The following is a 19,648-nucleotide window of genomic DNA, read 5'->3' on the forward strand; positions in this document are numbered from 1 at the left end:
TAGATTATGCACTGTATTATTTGAATAAGATTTTTAAAATCCAGACTCCCCTCCCACAATTAAAAAACCTACCATTGTAATCCTTGTAAAAATATCTATTTTTCTTGTGGAATAAAAGATACAGTACAAATGTTGTTAAGTATCATTGATTTGGGTGTCAAATCCTACGAATTTAATGCGCAAATAAAGCAATAAATGTGTAACGAGATCGCATAATTAACGTCAAGTTGAATAAGTAAAAAACAGAAATTACCATTTTCAATAAAGTATAAATATCAAAATAATCGAGCGCTTCAAATTCAATCTCAGTGGTGGCGTTTTCCAAGATTTTTGAATTCTCCAAGCATCACTAGAATTTCTTTTAAAAATTAACTTCAAAAAAATCTCACCGAACGAATTCAAGAAAGATTTGAACATATACGTAACCGGAACTTGAAGAAAATGCACACATACTCAATATTCCACCTTTTGATTAATCAGTGTGTGCCCTTTTCTATTCTGTTTCTATTTTTGGCCGAACCCCACTTGTAACTGGAAACACAGAATCAGAACAAGGTCAGTGTTGTTTGAATGTTTTTTTTAATTTTCTTGATTTATGTTTCTCTTTATATACATATTTATATCTACTCCGTTTACTTTTCTACGTGTTTAAGAAAACTGGGAGCATTTTTGATGCAGGAAGGTAACTTTATTGGACAGATCCAAGCTAATATCAAGAAGTTGTTCATTTCCCGCAACTTGGAAGCTTTTATCCTCTTTGAGTTGTTTATTTGGTAACTCGTTTGAATCTTGTAATGCTGATCTTATTTTGAAGTTGTTTAATTGAATTTTGGTATAGTTCAAGAGCAAGGGATTTTTAAAAAGATGTGTGTATATGCTGCTATGATTTAGTTGGTAATGTGAACTAGGGAGATTTGCATCGAATTCGATGTTTATTCCGGTGCATTGCCTGCCATTGTTTATCTCATATGTTTAGGGTTGCTACATAGTTTGATAGTTTAGCTGAATCGACATGAATTTCACCTGATGACTTTAAGTAGTAGTATGACATTAAGCTACTTAGGATATTATCTATATGAGTTTTATTCTGTTGTTTTTTCTCTTTAAATTATTAACTTCCTAGTTGTTTCTGCTTCTGGTTATGTGTTTGTGTAAGCTATTAGTTATGTAGTATTATGAGGTATATTGAGATAAGTTAAAGTCACGAGAAGCTTGTTTTCAAGTGAGTAGTGCCTACCACCAACCCAACGTAATGAAGAAAATTTCTTTGTTACATATTGTAAGGAATCGCAACTCATCAAAGATGTAACTGATCATTTTTTTTGTGGGAGATTTTGCAGAACTGATGCAATAAGTTAATATTGATATGTTTCTATCCATAAATTACCTACATTTGAACTAACTTATACTCCAATGTTTGATTCTGTACTTTCATTCGGTGTTTCCTGACCAGTATAATGTTCTTCCTTTTCTCTTCAGAAGAAGTATAATATCAATGGTTAAAGATGCCTATAGTGATGAATTATCTCATAGTAAGCATGGGCTCTTGAAAGATCAAGTTCGGTTAGTAAAGAGGAAGGACTCGGACCGCTATGAGCTCTCCCCAATTCCTGATAATTTGTCTTTTGAGAAAGGTTTTTTCGCCGTTGTTCGCGCTTGCCAGTTGTTGGCACAAAAAAATGAAGGAATCATATTAATAGGAGTAGCAGGTCCTTCTGGAGCTGGCAAGACTGTTTTTACTGAGAAGATACTTAACTTTATGCCAAGCATTGCTATCATTTCAATGGACAACTACAATGATGCAAGTCGAATTATAGATGGAAACTTTGATGGTATAGTGCTTTCGTTTAATTTTACTCTCTGCTCACTAGTCACTGCTATTTGGTTGGGATTCTTGTTATATGTCGAGTTTTCTACTGGACATCATAGAACTGTTGTATGAGTGCTGATATCTGACCTTTAAACTTGAGCTAGCTATCTGTGCTGATTCTCTACATGTGAAATGATGGCCTTTGTTGTATCAAACAAACAGATCCACGCTTGACAGACTACGACACTTTGTTGACAAACATTCGCGATCTCAAGGACGGGAAGCCAGTTGATGTCCCAATATATGATTTCAAGTCCAACTCTCGCACGGGATACAGGTCTTTAATCCCCTAGAACTGTCTTGCATATTTTGGTTGATCCTAATTAGTTAAGGCGCCCTTATTGCTGATCTGCGACATTTTTGACGTGGTTATGATTGTTTAAGAGCCTTCTTTTGTTATGTTTTCTCTTATCTGGTAATTCACGAGCTTGATTGTCTTTTGACCTTTACAAAATTCAAATATTCTGGTAATAAAATTGTTGGTATCCTTAAGTGTTGTCAGGATACTCCAATTAGGTTAGTAAATCTTGGAATCTTTGACTAGCTTAAACTACTACTCCCTCCGTCCCACGTTACTTGAGGCGTTTATTTTCGGCATGGGATTTAAGAAAGTTGTGCTTAGTGAGTTAAATAAAGTAGATGAGAGAATAAAGTAAGAGAGAGAAGAGAGAGTAAAGTAAAAGAATGAATAAAGTAGGTGTGATTAGATGTTTTATTTTTAGCCAAAAAGAGAAATGACTCAAGTAACTTGGGACAGTATGTTGTTGTTTGTCACTGGCATCTATTTCTCATCCGTCGTGATTACTCCTTTTTACCTCTGATTCCTAGTTTTAGTCTCTTTTCTTGGTGCTCGGCATTGCCTTTTAAAATGGGTGAATATTGAAATATCACTTCGTCAAAACAAGGAAATCTATAACAGGGTCTATATAATTGCATGATACTATGTATTGCCTTTTGATTTCATGAAATGACACTGATGACAGGACTGTTGAAGTTCCAAGCTCTCGCATTGTGATTATAGAGGGCATCTATGCTTTAAGTGAAAAACTTCGCCCTTTTTTGGATCTCCGGGTGTCTGTGACCGGTGGCGTTCACTTTGATCTTGTTAAAAGAGTTTTACGAGACATTCAACGTGCTGGACAGGAACCAGAAGAAATAATACACCAAATATCTGAAACAGTGCGTATTGCTGATCCTTAAGCTAGATGTGTCGTTAAGTATCTTATATATTTTCTGGAAGTTCTCAGTTACACTTCTCTGCAGGTGTATCCAATGTATAAGGCTTTTATTGAGCCTGACCTCCGCACTGCACATATAAAAATTATCAACAAATTTAACCCATTTACTGGATTCCAGTGCCCCACTTATATACTTAAGGTAACCTTCGATTCTATGAGTTTCGAGCTTAGAGTGTGTTCCATTAACTCTGTCTGAAAGATTCTAACTCTATAAACTTTGCATAATTCTTTTATAGAACCTATAATCTCACCCTGTATCATTTACTCTAGTTGATGCTTTTGTAGAAGAGGAATTTATTATAATAGTTTTTTTCTTTGGTTACCATAGATAATTTTTGGTTCATGCTTGTTTAGTCTAGGAAAAATGTGACTGAGGAGGAAATCAAAGCCATTATGTCCAAAGATCATACAGAAATCACCGAACAGACTTACGACATATATCTTCTACCTCCTGGTGAAGATCCAGAGACCTGCCAATCTTACCTGAGGATGCGCAATAAAGATGGACAGTATAATCTCATGTTTGAGGTCTGTTCAATGGCCATTGCATTGGAATTTCATATAGTATTCCTTGTTATGTTTCCATTTCATTTTTGCTATTTTTTCTCTCTTACAACACACACACATTTATATCGACTATGCTCAGTAAAATGTATTAACTGCTACGATATTGCACGCAAGCACTACACTGGCTGAAAAGGGATGTTAAAAGAACATGAAGAACAGAATTCAAACAAGATGAATTTGGTTTATTTTCTTGTGCTATGAATCAGTTTTGGTAATTTGTTGTTTGGCTTTTAAAGTTAGTTTTTTTTATCTAACCACGGTTTAGGCTTACTTGCCTACTCCTTTAGCCATATAAATTGTCGTACATTTTAAATTGTGAACCTTCAGTTTCTGATCTCTCTGAATCATCCGCTTCTTCTTTGGATGAATTATTTAATTCCCCAACTCCAGAAAATCCTTCAGGGATTCAGATGCGTAAACTAATATAGTAGAGGTTTATGCCCTGCTCTCTGATCTCATGGTCGTCGAATAGTTGCTAGGAAATGTATCAGCTAATGGATATATATGTTTATTTTGTTTTCATCAACAATTGGATGATGAGAGTTCATAAATTATCATAACAACAGGAACAAATTTTTAAAGATTGTCTAAAACATGAATATAATTTTCATTTCAGGAATGGGTCACTGACTCTCCATTCGTCATATCGCCAAGAATAACATTTGAAGTTAGTGTACGGCTCCTCGGTGGATTAATGGCTTTGGGATACACAATCGCATCCATTCTCAAACGTAGTAGCCATGTCTTTTGCGATGAAAGGGTCTGTGTAAAGATCGATTGGCTGGAGCAGTTAAATCGTCATTATCTTCAGGTGGTGCACTTGTCTTTGTATGAAATACCCTTCCTTTCTTCTGTATTACCAATTACGTACCTCTCTAGTCGAATCTCGTTCCATATCCTTTATTTTTGGTATTAAAGACTTCTTTGGAGTACGTGCCAAACTAAAGTACAGAATGTGCTACTCCCTCCACCCCCCATAAATTGTCCACTTTGGTTCTGGCACGGGTTTTAAGAAATATAAAGGAAAGTGGGTTAAAAAAGTTAGTGGAACATGGGGCCCACTTTTATTTATTGGTTTTATAATAAAATGTGGGTGGAATAAGTTAGTGGAATATAGAGCCTACTTACCATTTATTGTAAAAGTGAAAGTGGACAATTAATGGGGGACGGAGGGAGTATATGTTTGTATTGTCAACCTTGGCCATTTGTCTCTGTTCGAAGATTTGCTGGCGTGTTTCTTCCCACGTAGTTAAATAAAGATATTTTTATCTTTGGAACAGGTACAAGGTAGAGACCGCCTTGTTGTAAAAAGTGTGGCAGATCAACTAGGGTTGAATGGTTCATACGTTCCAAGAACATATATTGAACAAATACAGCTGGAGAAACTTGTTAACGAGGTTATGGTATGTATGGTCTAGTCTTCATTAACGTAATCGTTAGTGTGGTAGTCCTAATTGAAAAATCTCGGCAGGCGTTGCCAGATGATTTGAAGACCAAACTGAGCTTAGATGAGGACTGTGCCTCGAGCCCAAAAGAAGCACTTTCTCGTGCCTCAGCAGAAAGGGCAGCAGCAAGAACGAAACATCTTAGGAGGTACATTTCCCATTCTAGGCATTGGCCTGCATTACACATGCCTTGATCTTTACAGCTGAAGGATGATTTAGCATTTTAGCTATATGAACAACACATTTGGCATTCTGTATGATGCTGATGCAGTTAAATTAAGGTTATTTGTCTCGATTAATTCGTTGCCGGTTTTTAAATCATCAAACTGGTGATGATTTCTTTTGGCAGTGGCTTGTCGCATTCATATACATCAAACGGGGACAGAAACTTGTCCAAAATTAACAGAAGATTTGAGGATAGGACAGCAGACCCACAAACGACCCTAACCAATCAGGTACTGTTTGATACTTGTCAGTAATCATCCGCAATAACTTTGCGTAGATTGTATTATTGATTTCATTTTTTGTTGACACATTTCAGGGAGCAGCGGCACAGCTTTCAGAACAGATTTCTACCCTGAACGACCGGATGGATGATTTCACATCTCGTGTTGAAGAGCTAAATTCCAAGTTGATTAACAAGAAACCTTCATATAGTTCGCAAAACTTAGCACAAGCCGAAGTCCTTAATGGCTCAGCTCCGACTTCTTACTTCATTTCTGGGTTAGAGAATGGATCGCTAACTGGATCCATGATGCCTAATTCTCTGTCTTCGTCTCAGTTAGCAAAAGACACGTCTTTTCTTGATGAGGTACCGTCTGAGTTTCTCACTTTGAAATCCAACTGATATCGGCTATCAATACTAATCTACATTTCATTCCAATTTCTCCACAGATTACAAGTATAGCTCGAGGGCAACGCCAAGTAATCCTTCAGTTAGAGAGCCTCAGCAGTCTTCTGCGTGAAAGTCTGGGAGAGAGGCCGGGTCGTGACAGAAGGCGCAGCAGAGGTGATATTACAGGTAATAGTTCAAGTAAAGTATTCACGATTTTGGCTTCAGTGGCAGTTTGTGGTCTGGGAATATGTTTGTTCAAGGGCCTTTCGTCCCGGAATTGAGTATAAACTGTCCGAACTAATTTGAATTTGACATGCACATTTTAGTTCGTCGTTCATGTCACTCGATAAAAGTGATCTTTATTGATTTCCCACTCTGATTTATCTGCACATGCCCACCCTTCTTCTCGGGATTATAGATATCGGTGCTTTTGGCTCGTTTGGAGGCGCATCTCGCCTCCGGGGTCTAGAAATTGAGTGATGTGACTGAAGGGTGTGGAATAGCAAATTTTGTAGTTGTATGGGATATTTGGTGGTCTCCTGCATTTTCTTCTAAATTCTACTGGTAAAATGTGAAATTGACCAAAAATCTATAGCTATGAATTTGTAGTTTTACAGATTGAGTTTTACTTATGATGCTCATGTTTCTATTCTATTAACTAGTAACAAAACATAGGCAAAACACAATTATTTATAGGTTTCTGTACTCTACATTTTATTTCATTATGCCATTCTACAAATTTTTGTTTCACTAGATTCTTGTACCAATGTATTTTGTTTCTTTAGATTTTTTTACATTTTTTTGTTTCATTTATGGGGTTTATATTCTTTATTTTTAATTTGGTTGAATCTTTATTTAAGAGATTTGTATTTTTTATTTTTTATTTCTGAAATTTTTTATTTGACTGGAGTTTAGACGTGTAAATCCTACTAGACACAATTATTTGAAGACAAATACTAAAGACAAGGGAATTACTTAGCATCTTTTAAATAACAACTATTTTTATTTTTGTTTGTTCCTTAAAATTAAAATAAATTTATTTTACGAAATTATTTTCTCCCTAGACCTGTACTTCATTAATAATACTAAGGTCACTTAGTCTTTCCATCTCTCTCTTATTCAATTTTGCATTAAAACTTGTTATATTTCAAAAGTTTTTATTTTTAAAAGATAGATGTAGTATTATATAGTATGTCATGTATCAAAAATAATACTACTAACAAATTACTAGTTCTTAAAATATCACGGCATATCTCCTAGATTATGTTACATGCCAGATCTTTAAGATTTATTTTAAGCAAAGATAAATTAGGGAATCAATTTTTTGGTAGTTATATAATGTTATAATGTTGTACTACAATTTATTTTTATGTTCATTTACCCCAAAAAAAATGTGTACAGTACTTTTTTTGTAGTGCATCAGCTTCAATTATAGTTTACAATTCTCAAATATCTCAAAAATTTTGCATAGATATAATTATATTTCAAATTGATTTATAAATTTATGAGCTATACTTCATTAATTAGCTAGTTTGTATGTGTACCTTGAATATGCACATATTACCTTATGCATCTCGAATTGCTTTTCTAAGTCGGTCCAAAATGTATTACATTGTGATTGCGATATGACTATTATCTGTGGTATGGTGTGATTAATGAACTCATGGATGATATGTGTCCATACAAATATTGAGATAAACTAAGCTGTTGACACTGTTAATTTTCTGAACTTTTCAAAAGGGGTTGCAATATGCTGCATAAAACATTACTAGAGCATTAAAATTCACGCAGTTTAACTTTTAACTGTAAAAACTTTGATCCTATGCATAGTATAGTGTTTAACATAGCATAATTATATATGAAAATGTAGTAATGGTCCATTTCATATTGATGATTAGTCCAGTAAAGTGGTGTTAGGTTTTCAAGATAAAATAATACCAAGATACAATCTAGGATTGAGTTGTGAAATTATTTTAGTCATAGGGGGGTTAGCTATGACTAATTATCTCATGATTATCCATCTAGGATTGAGTTGTGGGGTTGAATCCCATAAACCAAACACACTACAAATTTAATCTCATGAACCCGCTAGTAGTATAATTTTTTTGAGAGGAGGGTAGTTTTGTATTGCCTTATAACCTAATAAATATTGCAAATATATTACATACGATGATAAAGATATTTTTACAATGCTCAAACCAAACTAGTGTCACTCGACTACAATCATTAGAACAACTTACTAAAATGGGCTGTGTTTGACTTGTACATGCTATACACATAACAAACCCACAAATTTATTCTTCATTGCAACAATACAATAACTTGTTGATAAATCAACGTAGCCACCATGTTTCATTATTTCCAGCCCTGATTTCACAGAAGTTGAACACCAAAACTTGTTGATAAATCATTCTTTCGTCGTTGTCGAGTTGCGGGTTTCTGCAAAGTGGACACGTTCGACGGCCATAGGCAGCCCATCTCTCAAAACAAGCCATGTGGAAGATATGGCTGCATTTGAGCTCCCTAACCTCTTCGGCCTCCTCGATTTCACTCAAACAGACGGCACATTCGCCAACTATGTCGTGGTTCGTATGGTACAACTCAACGTCCCCTAGCGCGGAAGACTGGAAGAATGAGTGAAAAATGAGAAAATCCAAAGCCCATTTCAGGCTGGAAATGATGAGAAATATTTGGTTGAGTATGGTTTTGATGAGGTTCATATTTTGAGGCATTTTTTCAACAAGTGGTGAAGTGAAGATCTATAGGTATGCTGATGAAAATTTGAGATTTCATTGTTAAAATATACTATATTCAAGTCTTTATATAGACATTTTGAATATCAGATTTTTCCATGCATTCACTTCTATTGGGAAGATTATTTGTGCATGTGTTTTGCGTTTAATTATTTTTTCTCTCACATGTTATGTAAGTTATTGTATGCTTTGTGTTTGAACAGTTGAAAAGATAGTGTATAATGTAATTTTTGTAAGGACCAATTCAATAGAGTCCAAATTAATTCATTCGTATAAATTAATACTCCCTCCGTCCATGAAAAATAGACTACATTTGCAATCTTTGGTTGTCTATAAAAAATAGACCAAGTTTGAAAAAGAATCCCACATTGCTACCTAACACAATTAAACACTACTAATAATATGGATCTCACATTCCACAAATACTACTTCTCTTTTACTTTTTTCTCTTTTCTCTTACTTTACCAATTCCACATTAAAACCTCTGTCATTCAGAATGTGGTCTATATTTCTTGAACGGATGGAGTATTATAGTACTCCCTCCGTTTCGTTTCACCATAGTTGAGGCGCGGCACGGAGTTTAAGAAAGGGATGTTGAGTGTGTTGAATAAATAGATAAAATAAGTAAGAGAGAGAAAAAGGTGGAGAGAATAAAGTAGAGAGAAAAAAGTAAGAGAGAGTAAAGTAAGAAAGAGAAAATAATTACTATATATGGAAATGACTCAACTATGAAGAAACTTCCTGAAATGGAAAAATGACTCAACTATGAAGAAATGGAGGAAGTAGTACCTTTTTTAAGGAAAAGTTATATTCTTGTTTTTCAACGTAATTTATTTTATATACACTTTTAAAAAGGATAAGAAAATGCTGTTTCATGTCTTGAAAGATTAGGGATGTTGTAATTTAAAATTTTAAACTGATTCCTTTTACTCTATGAACTTATTGGTAATCTTATAGATTTGTTGATGTTTAATGTTATTAAGGCTCAAAACTTATGTTGATATCATTTTTTAGTGTATGCACTAATTTTTTAAATAAAATTTTAATATATTAATTATATATACATGTCACTAAAAAACCGTTAAGGATATTTTTTTAATACAAATAAGGACGCTAATTTGTATTTCTAAATATACCACCAACTCTTCAAAAAGTGCCCTTATTGTTGGTGTCCCAATTAAAATTATATGACGCAAACGAAAGCGTCCTAAAAAACAAAAGATTAAGTTAATTTGTCCTTAATTTAGGGACGTGTTCTTTTGCGTCCTAAATTATTATTATTTTTTAACTTTCCAACGCAAGTTATTGTGTCTCAATTTTTATGTCCCTAAGTAAGTTTTTTGTAGTGTGTCCTACTATATTCCTACTGGACAAGGGGTAAGATCAGTTCGATCAGTTGAACTATAAACCAATAGCTTCATCGATTCACTTGCATATTTTTATAAGGTGCACACATTGGATTGTCTTCCGTCATTTTCATTATGTTTTCATCCACAACTTGATGTCCTCCTTTATATAATAATTATTATTATTAGGTATTTTTATTTTTAAAAAAACTGACAAGACCAAAAAACTAGTGGTGGGAATTGCTGATTTGGGGTTGAGTGTGGAGTATTTCTATTGACTATGGTAAAGATTTCATTTCAATTTTTTTAAGTGATTTTTTAAAGATATTAGTCATTTTCTAGTTGAACGATATTAAGACGACTTAGAGCTAAAATATTAAAAGTTCCATCAAATTCGAGATTGAGTGTTTTAATCGAAATTCTTTTATTATTTGAACTTGGATTAATTTCAGTGCAGCGTAAACTTGCTATGCTTCTCGTTCAAAAATTTACTCTTATGCTCTATCATCTCACAAAAATATGCGTTCTTTCATTTTTAGTTCGTCCCACAAGAATATGTATTTTCTAATTTTAAAAAGTATTTTTCTCTCTAATAAGCTCATTCTCCATTAAAAGTACTTTAGTTCCTTTTTATTTCTATCTCTTTACTAATTAACCAATTTTACATTAAAACTCGTGCCCCAAAGTATATATTCTTTAGGGACGGAGGAAGTATTTTGTAAATGTGTAAATTTAAAATCAATGTTTAAAATAATAGTAGTATACTTTATATCAATGTTTTCCACTATACAATACTTTATATAAATGTTTCTTTTACATAATCATATTTTTATCATACTGTTAAAATTTAAAATAAGATCTTTATATCATAATTATAAATCGCACGGAGACCATAAAAAAACAATACTCCCTCCGTTTATTCATAGTTGAGTCATTTTTCCATTTCGGAAAGTTTCTTCATAGTTGAGTCATTTCCATATATAGTAATTATTTTCTCTTTCTTACTTTACTCTCTCTTACTTTTTTCTCTCTACTTTATGCACTTTCTACTTTATTCTCTCCACCTTTTTCTCTCTCGTACTTATTTTATCTATTTATTCAACACACTCAACATTCATTTCTTAAACTCCGTGTCGAAAAGTTTCACCTCAATTATGGTGAAACGGAGGGAGTACTACTATTGTTATAGTATCATAATCAAAAGTCGTACATAAAAGGACAAAAAAAGAAAAACTAGTGGTGGGAATTGCTGATGTGGGACTGAGAGTGGGGTATTTCAATTGATATGGTAAAGATTTAGTATTTCCTAAGTCAAAATATAGTTTTTAATTAGTCATTTTCTAGTTTAATAAAACAAGATGACTACGAGCTAAAAACTTAAAAGTTCCATGATTCAGAATCAAGTTTCCTCTATACAAATTAATACTTACTCCGTTCATCCCATTCCATTCATCCCACGAAAGATATCACACTTATTAGATGATACATGATTTTAGACAGTTTTATTGTATATTAATATAAATATAATATTTATATTAATGTTAGAGAAAACTGTTGTCATAAATAAAAATGTAACATCTTTAGTGGAACAAACTAAAAAGGAAAATGAGACATCTTTTATGGAACGAAGGAAGTATTTTATATCAATGTTTCTGTTAAAACTATAAATCTTGTCATATATCGACTTGATGATAATCTTATCTCTTCTATGTAAAAGTGGATAATTGTCCCTCTTTATAAGACATTTTAAGGGGTTGAATGACCCATGTCTAATATGGTATCAGAGTGGACGCAAGTCGATGATGGTTTTCTCTTTATCCTTTATCTGTCTCACAAGTGAAAGACCGATGTTCATTCCGGCCTACATAAATGATGGTTCTCTTGTCTTGCCTACCCAAGTGTTGGAAGTCAGATGTGTCATTCCTGCCCACACGTGCGTGGACGTGTTAAAACTATAAATCTTGTCCAACATCGACTTAGTAATGATCATATCTCATCTATATAAAATTGGATAACCTCCCCCTTATGAGGGAGGCCTTTTAAGGAGTAAGTGATCCATATCTAATAGCTTTTACTTATTCATATTTTTGTCTTAATAAATATTATAATAATATATTTATAACGTAACTATAAATTGTAATAAAAATATCAAAACTATTTTAATTAACAAAAGAATATTATACTATGAAGTATGCGTTCGCGATCTCGATGGAGTACAATCACCAAGAGGTCGCGAAACGATGAGTCATTGATTTTTTTTTCTCTTATTTTATGAAATTAAGTACGATTTCTTATAAAAGACGTCCTAGAAAAGTAGAGTAATAAATTTATAATTTTGACATAACGTCTTGAATATATTAGTAGGACATAGTGATTAATAATTTTACATTAATGTCTCGACGTTTAAGACACTTTTATATTGCACTTTCTTATTTGTGTTACCATTAGTTTTTGTTTCATGTGATACCGAAAGTTTAATTTTATAATAACTAGTATCATACCACGGTTATGAACGGCTTATTTTATTTTCTTCAAAATTATGATATATTTTTTTGAATTAAGTAATAATATTACTATATAGATCTAAAATTGTAAATATAGTAATAATGATAAGATATACTACAACAAATAACCTCATACATATAATAGGCTTTTAAAATAATTTCAATGATATTTAATACTAATAAAGATATACTACAATATTACTCCTACTACATTTGATAAATATAATTCATTTATTAAATAAGGTTGTGATATACTCCCACTGTGTAATTTGTGTACAAAAATTAAGAATAATTTGGAGTACAAAATTATGAACTTAGTATAATTTGTGTAAAAAATTGAGAAGAATAATTTTATTATATAATGAGAGTATTGATAAATGTGCATATATTTGTAATAAAGATTACCAAAATTCAAATTTTATATATTTTATTAGTGTTAACCCCGCGCTATATGCGACTTAAAATATTTTCATTCTATTAATTTGGCATTGTGAATATACTAATAAACTAAATAAAAATAGAAACAACATTATCACATAAGATTATAAAATTAAAAAATATACACAACACATAAATACATTTTTTTGCTATCTTCTTATTCACAACTTCTTTCTCTCCTGTTGCATTATTGGATTTTCTCAAACAAAATTAAATATTTTCAATATTTGTTAGTTAAACACTTATATAAGTCTGTACCAAAGAAAATAACGTCCTTAAGTGATGCCCACTAGAATGCCCACTAGAATGCTTAAGTGATGTAGAGAGAAGATTTGTTTTTATTGTGTCTTTTTCTCCTCAAAACAAGCCTATTTATAGGCTAGGAAACACAAGTGAAAGGTCTTGTAATTAGGGCACCTCATAAAAGTTACACCATATGAAAAGCCAACGGCCTAGCCTTTTGAAATTACCACATGTGTTTTCCTACATCTGATGGGGCTGCAAAGCTTCTATCAACTCCAGCGAGAGCCTGGAATTCTCCTCCTGGCCAGAATGATATCCCCATTGACGCTCAGAGAGAAATATTATACGCAGTGAGTGAACGTGTATCTTCTTCCTTAGTTCTGCTTCTCCTGCGGTCCTAGCCAACTCTTCCACATCGGGTATGGTGTCGCAGAAAATTTCCAATCCTAGAGTTGCAGTAAGAAGGTTTAAGTTTTTCAACAGTTCAAACTTGTTAGCATCCCTTGCTAATCTGAACAAGTTCTCAATCCCGAAAGAACTTAGATAACCAAAAGTGCGGAGACCACTTAACTGAGCTACTCCTTGAACCAACCGACCTTGACTTGCACGATCACGATCACGATCAATAAAAATGTGTTGGAGGTTCTCAAGCATATGGATCCCTTCTGGCAATTTGTAGAGCTTGTCGCAGGATATGATATACAAGGTTTGCAATTCAACTAGTCTACAAATACTCTCTGACAAATCAATGAATCCATTCGAACTTAAGTCAAGGTTTCTCAAGCGTACCAAATCTCCAGGAATATTTCTTAAGGAGCATCTTGATAACAATAGAGTTTGTAAGAAATAAAGCCTGCATATAATTTTGAGGTCTTCATCCTTCAACTTATTACCACTCAATTCCAACCGTCTGACGTGAATCAACTTTTCCATTCCTTGTCTCGTTTCCAGTCTGAACACCCTAACACTTGATATGCAATCACAAAGACCAACATGTCTTCTGTTGTCCAAAAATAAGCTACGGTACTCTTTAGCTTGAGAAACTAAAAGAGGATCACAAACTTGACAACTTTCCTTTCTCATTTTAGCAGCATCATCTTTGTTATCATTCTTCCTAAGAAATGCATCAAAATCATGCATTTTACACCATTCTATCTGCTCCCCCGACTCACTTTTCTCAATGTCTTGAAACAATGAACGCATTGCTAAATTGCTCAAGTACCATCGCCCTTTGTGTTCCACTTCACCATTTCCACTAACAGATCCCAAATAACCTAAAGCCATCCACTCTTCTATTAGTCTATCCGCTTGAATTTTGTGATCTTTAGGATAGATGGCACAATATGAAAAGCAACGCTTAAGAGGTGGGGACAAATCATTGTAGCTTAGAACTAAATGAGGAAAAAGATCTACGTCCGCATTTTCCAATTGCCATATTTCACTCTTCTCTACATCTTCCCACTCTTGCAAATTATATTTGAATTGCAAAAGTCTTCCCAAAACATTTGCAGCAAGAGGCAAGCCACTACACTTAGTAGCTATTTTCTTGCCAACACTCTCAAATTCTTCCAATTCCTCCCCATCCCTTCCTGAGAGGGATATCCGACGCAGTAATGACCAACATTCTTCATCACTAAGCTGTTTTGGGCGATAAATATCATTATCTAAGGTACCCATCATCTTAGCCGCAGTCTCTTTTCTTGTTGTCACTAGAATTTTACTACCACTGCACCTTTTCTAAGATTGATTTTCAGGGGTTCCCACTCATCGTATTTCTCTGTCCAAACGTCATCAAGAACAAGAAGAAACTTCTTTCCTGAAATACAATCTCCGAGTTTTTATAGTACCAATTCCAATTGGTTAATGCCTAAAGGAATAATCCCTTCTGGCACACTCCCTATAATTCCTTTAGCAATTGCAGCCAAATCAAATGGATCACAAACACCAATCCATATTCTTAATTCAAAACAACTTGTCACTTGAGCATCATTGTAAACAAGTTGAGCGAGAGTTGTTTTTCAAATTCCCCCTGTCCCAACTATAGAAAGAATTTGGGTATCAGCACTAAGTATTTTTTCCACTATATCATCCTTATTCCTCTCTATGTCTAACCCACGAACTTTCTCAAATTCAATAATAGATGTGGATTGAACTCGACAAGAATTGGGCACGGGATGATCAGTTGCAGGCAGAGAGATGACAAGTTCAAAATCATCCTTCTCCTTTAAAATCTGATCCAGTCTGACTTTCACATTTTCTATTTTCCTTCTATCGGGTATAGACGCGATAAGCTCTCGCGTGTTTTAAAGTGAAACACGCATATTCCTCTCGCGTGAATTAAAGGAAAAACGCGTCTTCTTCTCGCGTGTTTAAAGAAAACACGCGACACGCTCTCGCGTGTTTAAAGCAAACACGCGACACGCTCTCGCGTGTCTCCCTTGCTTCAAAATACGTCCAGAAGGCAGAACAGACCCCAAACACGCGAAGAGCAGTGGCGAAACCAGCGAAAATCGGTGAAAGCAGCGGGCTAATCCCATATTTAGCTCTCCCATTCCAATTTGAAGTGTTGTTAGGTAAGTTTGAACCCTTATTTTCGAATTTTATTGGTATTTTTTAGGTGGGTATAATAGTTAGGGTTTATGGGTTAGAAAGTATTTTGGTTCAATTTAGTTGAATTTGGTGTTGAATTATTCAATATGTTTATTTTATGTTGAATTTGGTGTTATTTTGTTGCATTTGATCTTAATTTGGTGAATGTGATTGATATTTTGTTGAATTATTGACTTTGGTTTTGAATTATTGATTTGGTTATGAATTATTGAATTTGGTTGAATTATTGTTGAAATATTGAATATGGTTGAATATGGTGTTAATTTGTTGAATTTGGTGTTGATTTGTTGAATGTGGTTGATATTTAGGTTTTGAATTATTGAATTTGGTTTTGAATTATTGAACATGGTTAAATTTTGATTATATTAGGATGTCCCGATATGGACCAGAAGATCCTTCTGTTTTGCATTATCAGCACAGTCATATATCGCGCAAGGCGTGGGCAGGCCAGGAAACAACCTCTTTCAATATTCGGCGCTTTGAAGGACATTTCTGGGAAATCGATAATCATCACAGACGCGTGATTGATTATGTCTGTAGATTTGGTTTAGGTGGAGTACTTTTCTGTGGTAAGGCTCTGGATGTAGATCATGCGTTGATCACAGCTTTGGTTGAGCGCTGGAGGCCAGAGACACATACATTCCATCTTCCCGTAGGGGAAACTACCATTACATTACAAGACGTACAAGTATTATGGGCATTACGTGTTGATGGAGTACCCTTCACCGGAAATGGGTTTTGTGAATCTGGGTGGAGGGGTTTATGTGAAGAGCTCTTGGGCTTCTATCCCCTTCAAAGCGAGATGAAGGAAAACGGTATCTTGGCATCCGCGCTAATACATAGGATGGCGATTGAACCGTTAGGAGATGGTCTCAAAGACGAAGCCTACATTCAACGGGCACGTATGATTGTGCTTGTGCTATTGGGAGGGTTGATCTTACCCGACGGCTCAGGGTGTAAGATACCTCTCATGTGGTTGACCCAACTTCGAGATGTAGAGGCTGCCTCTATGATTAGTTGGGCGAGTGCTGCACTTGCTACATTATACCATAATCTGTGTGAGGCGTCTATGGGCAAAAGGTCAGACATTGGAGGTCCGACGGTGCTCCTACAGCTTTGGGTGTGGGAGAGAATGCCCACTTTGAGACCGGATTTTGTAGCGGCACGTATACATACAAACAACACTCCATGTGCCTTAATGTAAGTTTGTTGTTTCCTCTCATTTGTGTATTTAATGACAACATATTTAATTGACAACTTTTGTTATTGTAGGTGGACTGGCTCCTATATGATAAACAGAGCCCCCAAACATTCGGTTCGACATTATCGTGAACAGTTGTCAGGTAGCTGAGGAGTTGTCTGAAGGACCCCTCCCACCCACCATATACAAGCTCAATAGCTTTTCTGCGAGAGTACCATGCTTTCTTGTAGCTGATTTTCACGTGAAATTTATCTTTGATATATGTACGTACTGCAGAAGGCTTGAATGCTGCATCGTTTTCAATTTGACTTCGAATGCAGAGAGCAATCATGGATGATGTAAGATTAACATGTTCACTTGGATCGTGATCTCCCATACAGCAATGACGATCAACCCATGAGTTGATAGACCAGCTACCATCACGTTTCTTAAACGTTGCTTTAACCTCCCAATTACATGGGTAGCGTTGCCCAAGGTCCCTGCCTCTTCTTTTCGGACCAAAGGGGTCCCTACAAACTGCATGCCATCTTCTTGAATGACTATCCATAACCTCATACATCCGACCTGTTCCCACATGCCATAATGTGATAGCAGTTTTCAATTGCAATTTGCTATCAAATTTTGTTCCAACATCTATATGTCTCGGATTATCATCATCCCAATACCACATATTTTCATCAGCCAATCCATGGTCTTCTGAAAAGTAACCTCGGCTGCCTTCGCATGGCAATGATCGGAAAAATGGTAACCCTTCAGGCACATAGTTGGGAACAGATTGCTCCCCACGAACAGATGGTTGTACATCATACTTCTCAACCATCATATCAAGTGCCTCATCGTCTGTAGAATCTTCACACGATTCTGCACTATAATCAAAATCACTTGGTTGAGAACCATCGGAACCATCACAATCAGAGTCATCTGCACCACCAACATTATCTGCACCATCACAATTATCAGAACCATCTGCACCATCACCATTATCAGAACCATCATAACCATCACATGTCAAATTTGGTACATCTAGTGGTTCATCAACCTCTCTCCCAGATGTGTTGAATTCAAAGCTATGATATTCATCATCCCTCCTAGATGTCCCGACATCAAAACTAGGATAACCATCTCTCGTAGACGTTCCAACATTCCTAGACGTTCCAACATCATGATGAGTGATAGGTGGTTCAAATTGCAACGCAGTGGTAACAGGAGTATATTCAATAAAAAGTTCAATTTGACGTGGATTTTCACCAAACATATACTCCAACAAATTAGCATCCACTGGTGTAGCTATATAATTCACCACCCCAATAAAAACCACAGGATGCCTCCATGTTAAATCAATCGTATGTGCATCCAACTCAATTCCAATTTTTTCACATATCATTGATACAAGCTGATAATATGATATCTTTTCATTCAATATAATAAATGAATTTGCACGAGGGGGATCATAAGCAACACCCAAACCTGGGAGCTGAATAATTTTCCCATCCCAATATAAACTCACAAACACCATTAAACCTGCAAAATAAGTGCGACATAACATCATATACTACAAATTCAACATACTTAGATAAATATTGAACAACATTAAAATCGAAAATTCAATACCAAGTTCAATGCCATAAACCCTAAATCTATACCTAACTAACATATAGCAATGATAATTGAAATTAATAGTCAATAATTACCTAACACCACTTAAAATAGGAATTAGAGCAACAAAATCACGGATTCACTTCGATTTTCGCCGGCTAGAAACGTTGGCCGTCGCTGAGAGTGAGAGATTGAGCGAGCTGGAAGTGAATTCGCGAGTGGAAAGTGAGGTCTCTGCCGTCTGGACCAGAATTTGTGTCTAGCTGAAACACGCGAGAGCGTGTCGCGTGTCAACCCAAACACGCGAGAGCGTCTCGCGTGTTTAGTTAAAACACGCAAGAGCTTCATGCGTGTTTCACTTTAAAACACGCGAGAGCTTCTCGCGTCTATACCATGTCTGGAAACTTTGTTTTTCATGGTCCAAATGGCGGATACATTTTTGCATGGCGTCCTTTCTTCGAATTTTCCCCAGTGTCACGACGAACATAAACTTTCTTGAAATATAAAGATGAAGATGGGATGAAGGAGCAGCATACCTTTTGCTCAACGGAAGCTTTCATCTTATGTTTGAATAGATAGTAGTCCCATTCATCCAAAATGTCGTCCATCTCATAAGCTGTGTTTTCGATCTTCTTCAACCAACTTTTGACGCTTTGATCCTTCGTTCTCTTTTCTGCATCATCCAACACATTTCTGATAGTCCTTAACTTGTCTGAAAGATGTAGAAGCTCCTTCTCAACGCCTCTCACCAAAGTGACTTCATACCGAATGTTATCTTCGATAATAGCTGCAACTCTCTCCACAACAACAGAAATCACAGCATCCGCCATTATCACCAGCTAAGTTACTACCACAATTTGGAGAAGTATTTTTCTATTATATTTTCTTATCTTGGTTTGGTTGTAAGGTGGAAATCAATCCATTATCTGGATTTCCAATTATTAATGCCATACTGGCATACTCCATCTTTTTGGAAAGTGAAGAAAGGTTTAGATTTTGATG

The 19,648-nt window shown here is 35.1% G+C and overlaps 3 protein-coding genes across 3 annotated transcripts; 2 read left to right on the forward strand and 1 right to left on the reverse strand.

The window, feature by feature from the left end:
• Nucleotides 1–320: 320 nt before the first annotated feature.
• LOC121759550 (inorganic pyrophosphatase TTM2-like) lies at nt 321–6,571 on the forward strand. The gene is made up of 13 exons (XM_042155181.1): nt 321–555; nt 679–773; nt 1,480–1,832; nt 2,033–2,147; nt 2,854–3,049; nt 3,134–3,247; nt 3,463–3,636; nt 4,292–4,486; nt 4,956–5,078; nt 5,147–5,268; nt 5,470–5,575; nt 5,662–5,931; nt 6,015–6,571. The coding sequence occupies exons 3-13, from the start codon at nt 1,496–1,498 to the stop codon at nt 6,234–6,236; spliced, it is 1,974 nt and encodes a 657-aa protein (XP_042011115.1). The 5' UTR covers nt 321–555; nt 679–773; nt 1,480–1,495; the 3' UTR covers nt 6,237–6,571.
• A 6,908-nt stretch (nt 6,572–13,479) lies between these two features.
• On the reverse strand, nt 13,480–14,916 carry LOC121757518 (putative disease resistance protein RGA4). The gene has a single exon (XM_042153047.1). It carries the CDS (start codon nt 14,914–14,916, stop codon nt 13,480–13,482), a length of 1,437 nt encoding a protein of 478 aa, XP_042008981.1.
• A 798-nt stretch (nt 14,917–15,714) lies between these two features.
• Nucleotides 15,715–17,200, forward strand: LOC121757519 (serine/threonine-protein phosphatase 7 long form homolog). Its single transcript, XM_042153048.1, has 3 exons — nt 15,715–15,812; nt 16,219–17,049; nt 17,122–17,200. The coding sequence occupies exons 2-3, from the start codon at nt 16,220–16,222 to the stop codon at nt 17,198–17,200; spliced, it is 909 nt and encodes a 302-aa protein (XP_042008982.1). The 5' UTR covers nt 15,715–15,812; nt 16,219.
• Nucleotides 17,201–19,648: the final 2,448 nt, after the last annotated feature.

The sequence above is a fragment of the Salvia splendens genome, chromosome 12, assembly GCF_004379255.2.
Source record: "Salvia splendens isolate huo1 chromosome 12, SspV2, whole genome shotgun sequence".
NCBI classification, from domain to species: Eukaryota; Viridiplantae; Streptophyta; class Magnoliopsida; order Lamiales; family Lamiaceae; genus Salvia; species Salvia splendens.

Bases quoted from the DNA above. Each gene is read 5' to 3' on its own strand.
- LOC121759550 (XM_042155181.1), top strand. From the start codon at position 1,496: ATGGTTAAAGATGCCTATAGTGATGAATTATCTCATAGTAAGCATGGG. The intron at 1,833-2,032 runs GTATAGTGCTTT...TCAAACAAACAG, and splicing joins TATAGATGGAAACTTTGATG to ATCCACGCTTGACAGACTAC. The intron at 3,637-4,291 runs GTCTGTTCAATG...TTTTCATTTCAG, and splicing joins AGTATAATCTCATGTTTGAG to GAATGGGTCACTGACTCTCC.
- LOC121757518 (XM_042153047.1), bottom strand. From the start codon at position 14,916: ATGGGTACCTTAGATAATGATATTTATCGCCCAAAACAGCTTAGTGAT.
- LOC121757519 (XM_042153048.1), top strand. From the start codon at position 16,220: ATGTCCCGATATGGACCAGAAGATCCTTCTGTTTTGCATTATCAGCAC. The intron at 17,050-17,121 runs GTAAGTTTGTTG...TTGTTATTGTAG, and splicing joins AACACTCCATGTGCCTTAAT to GTGGACTGGCTCCTATATGA.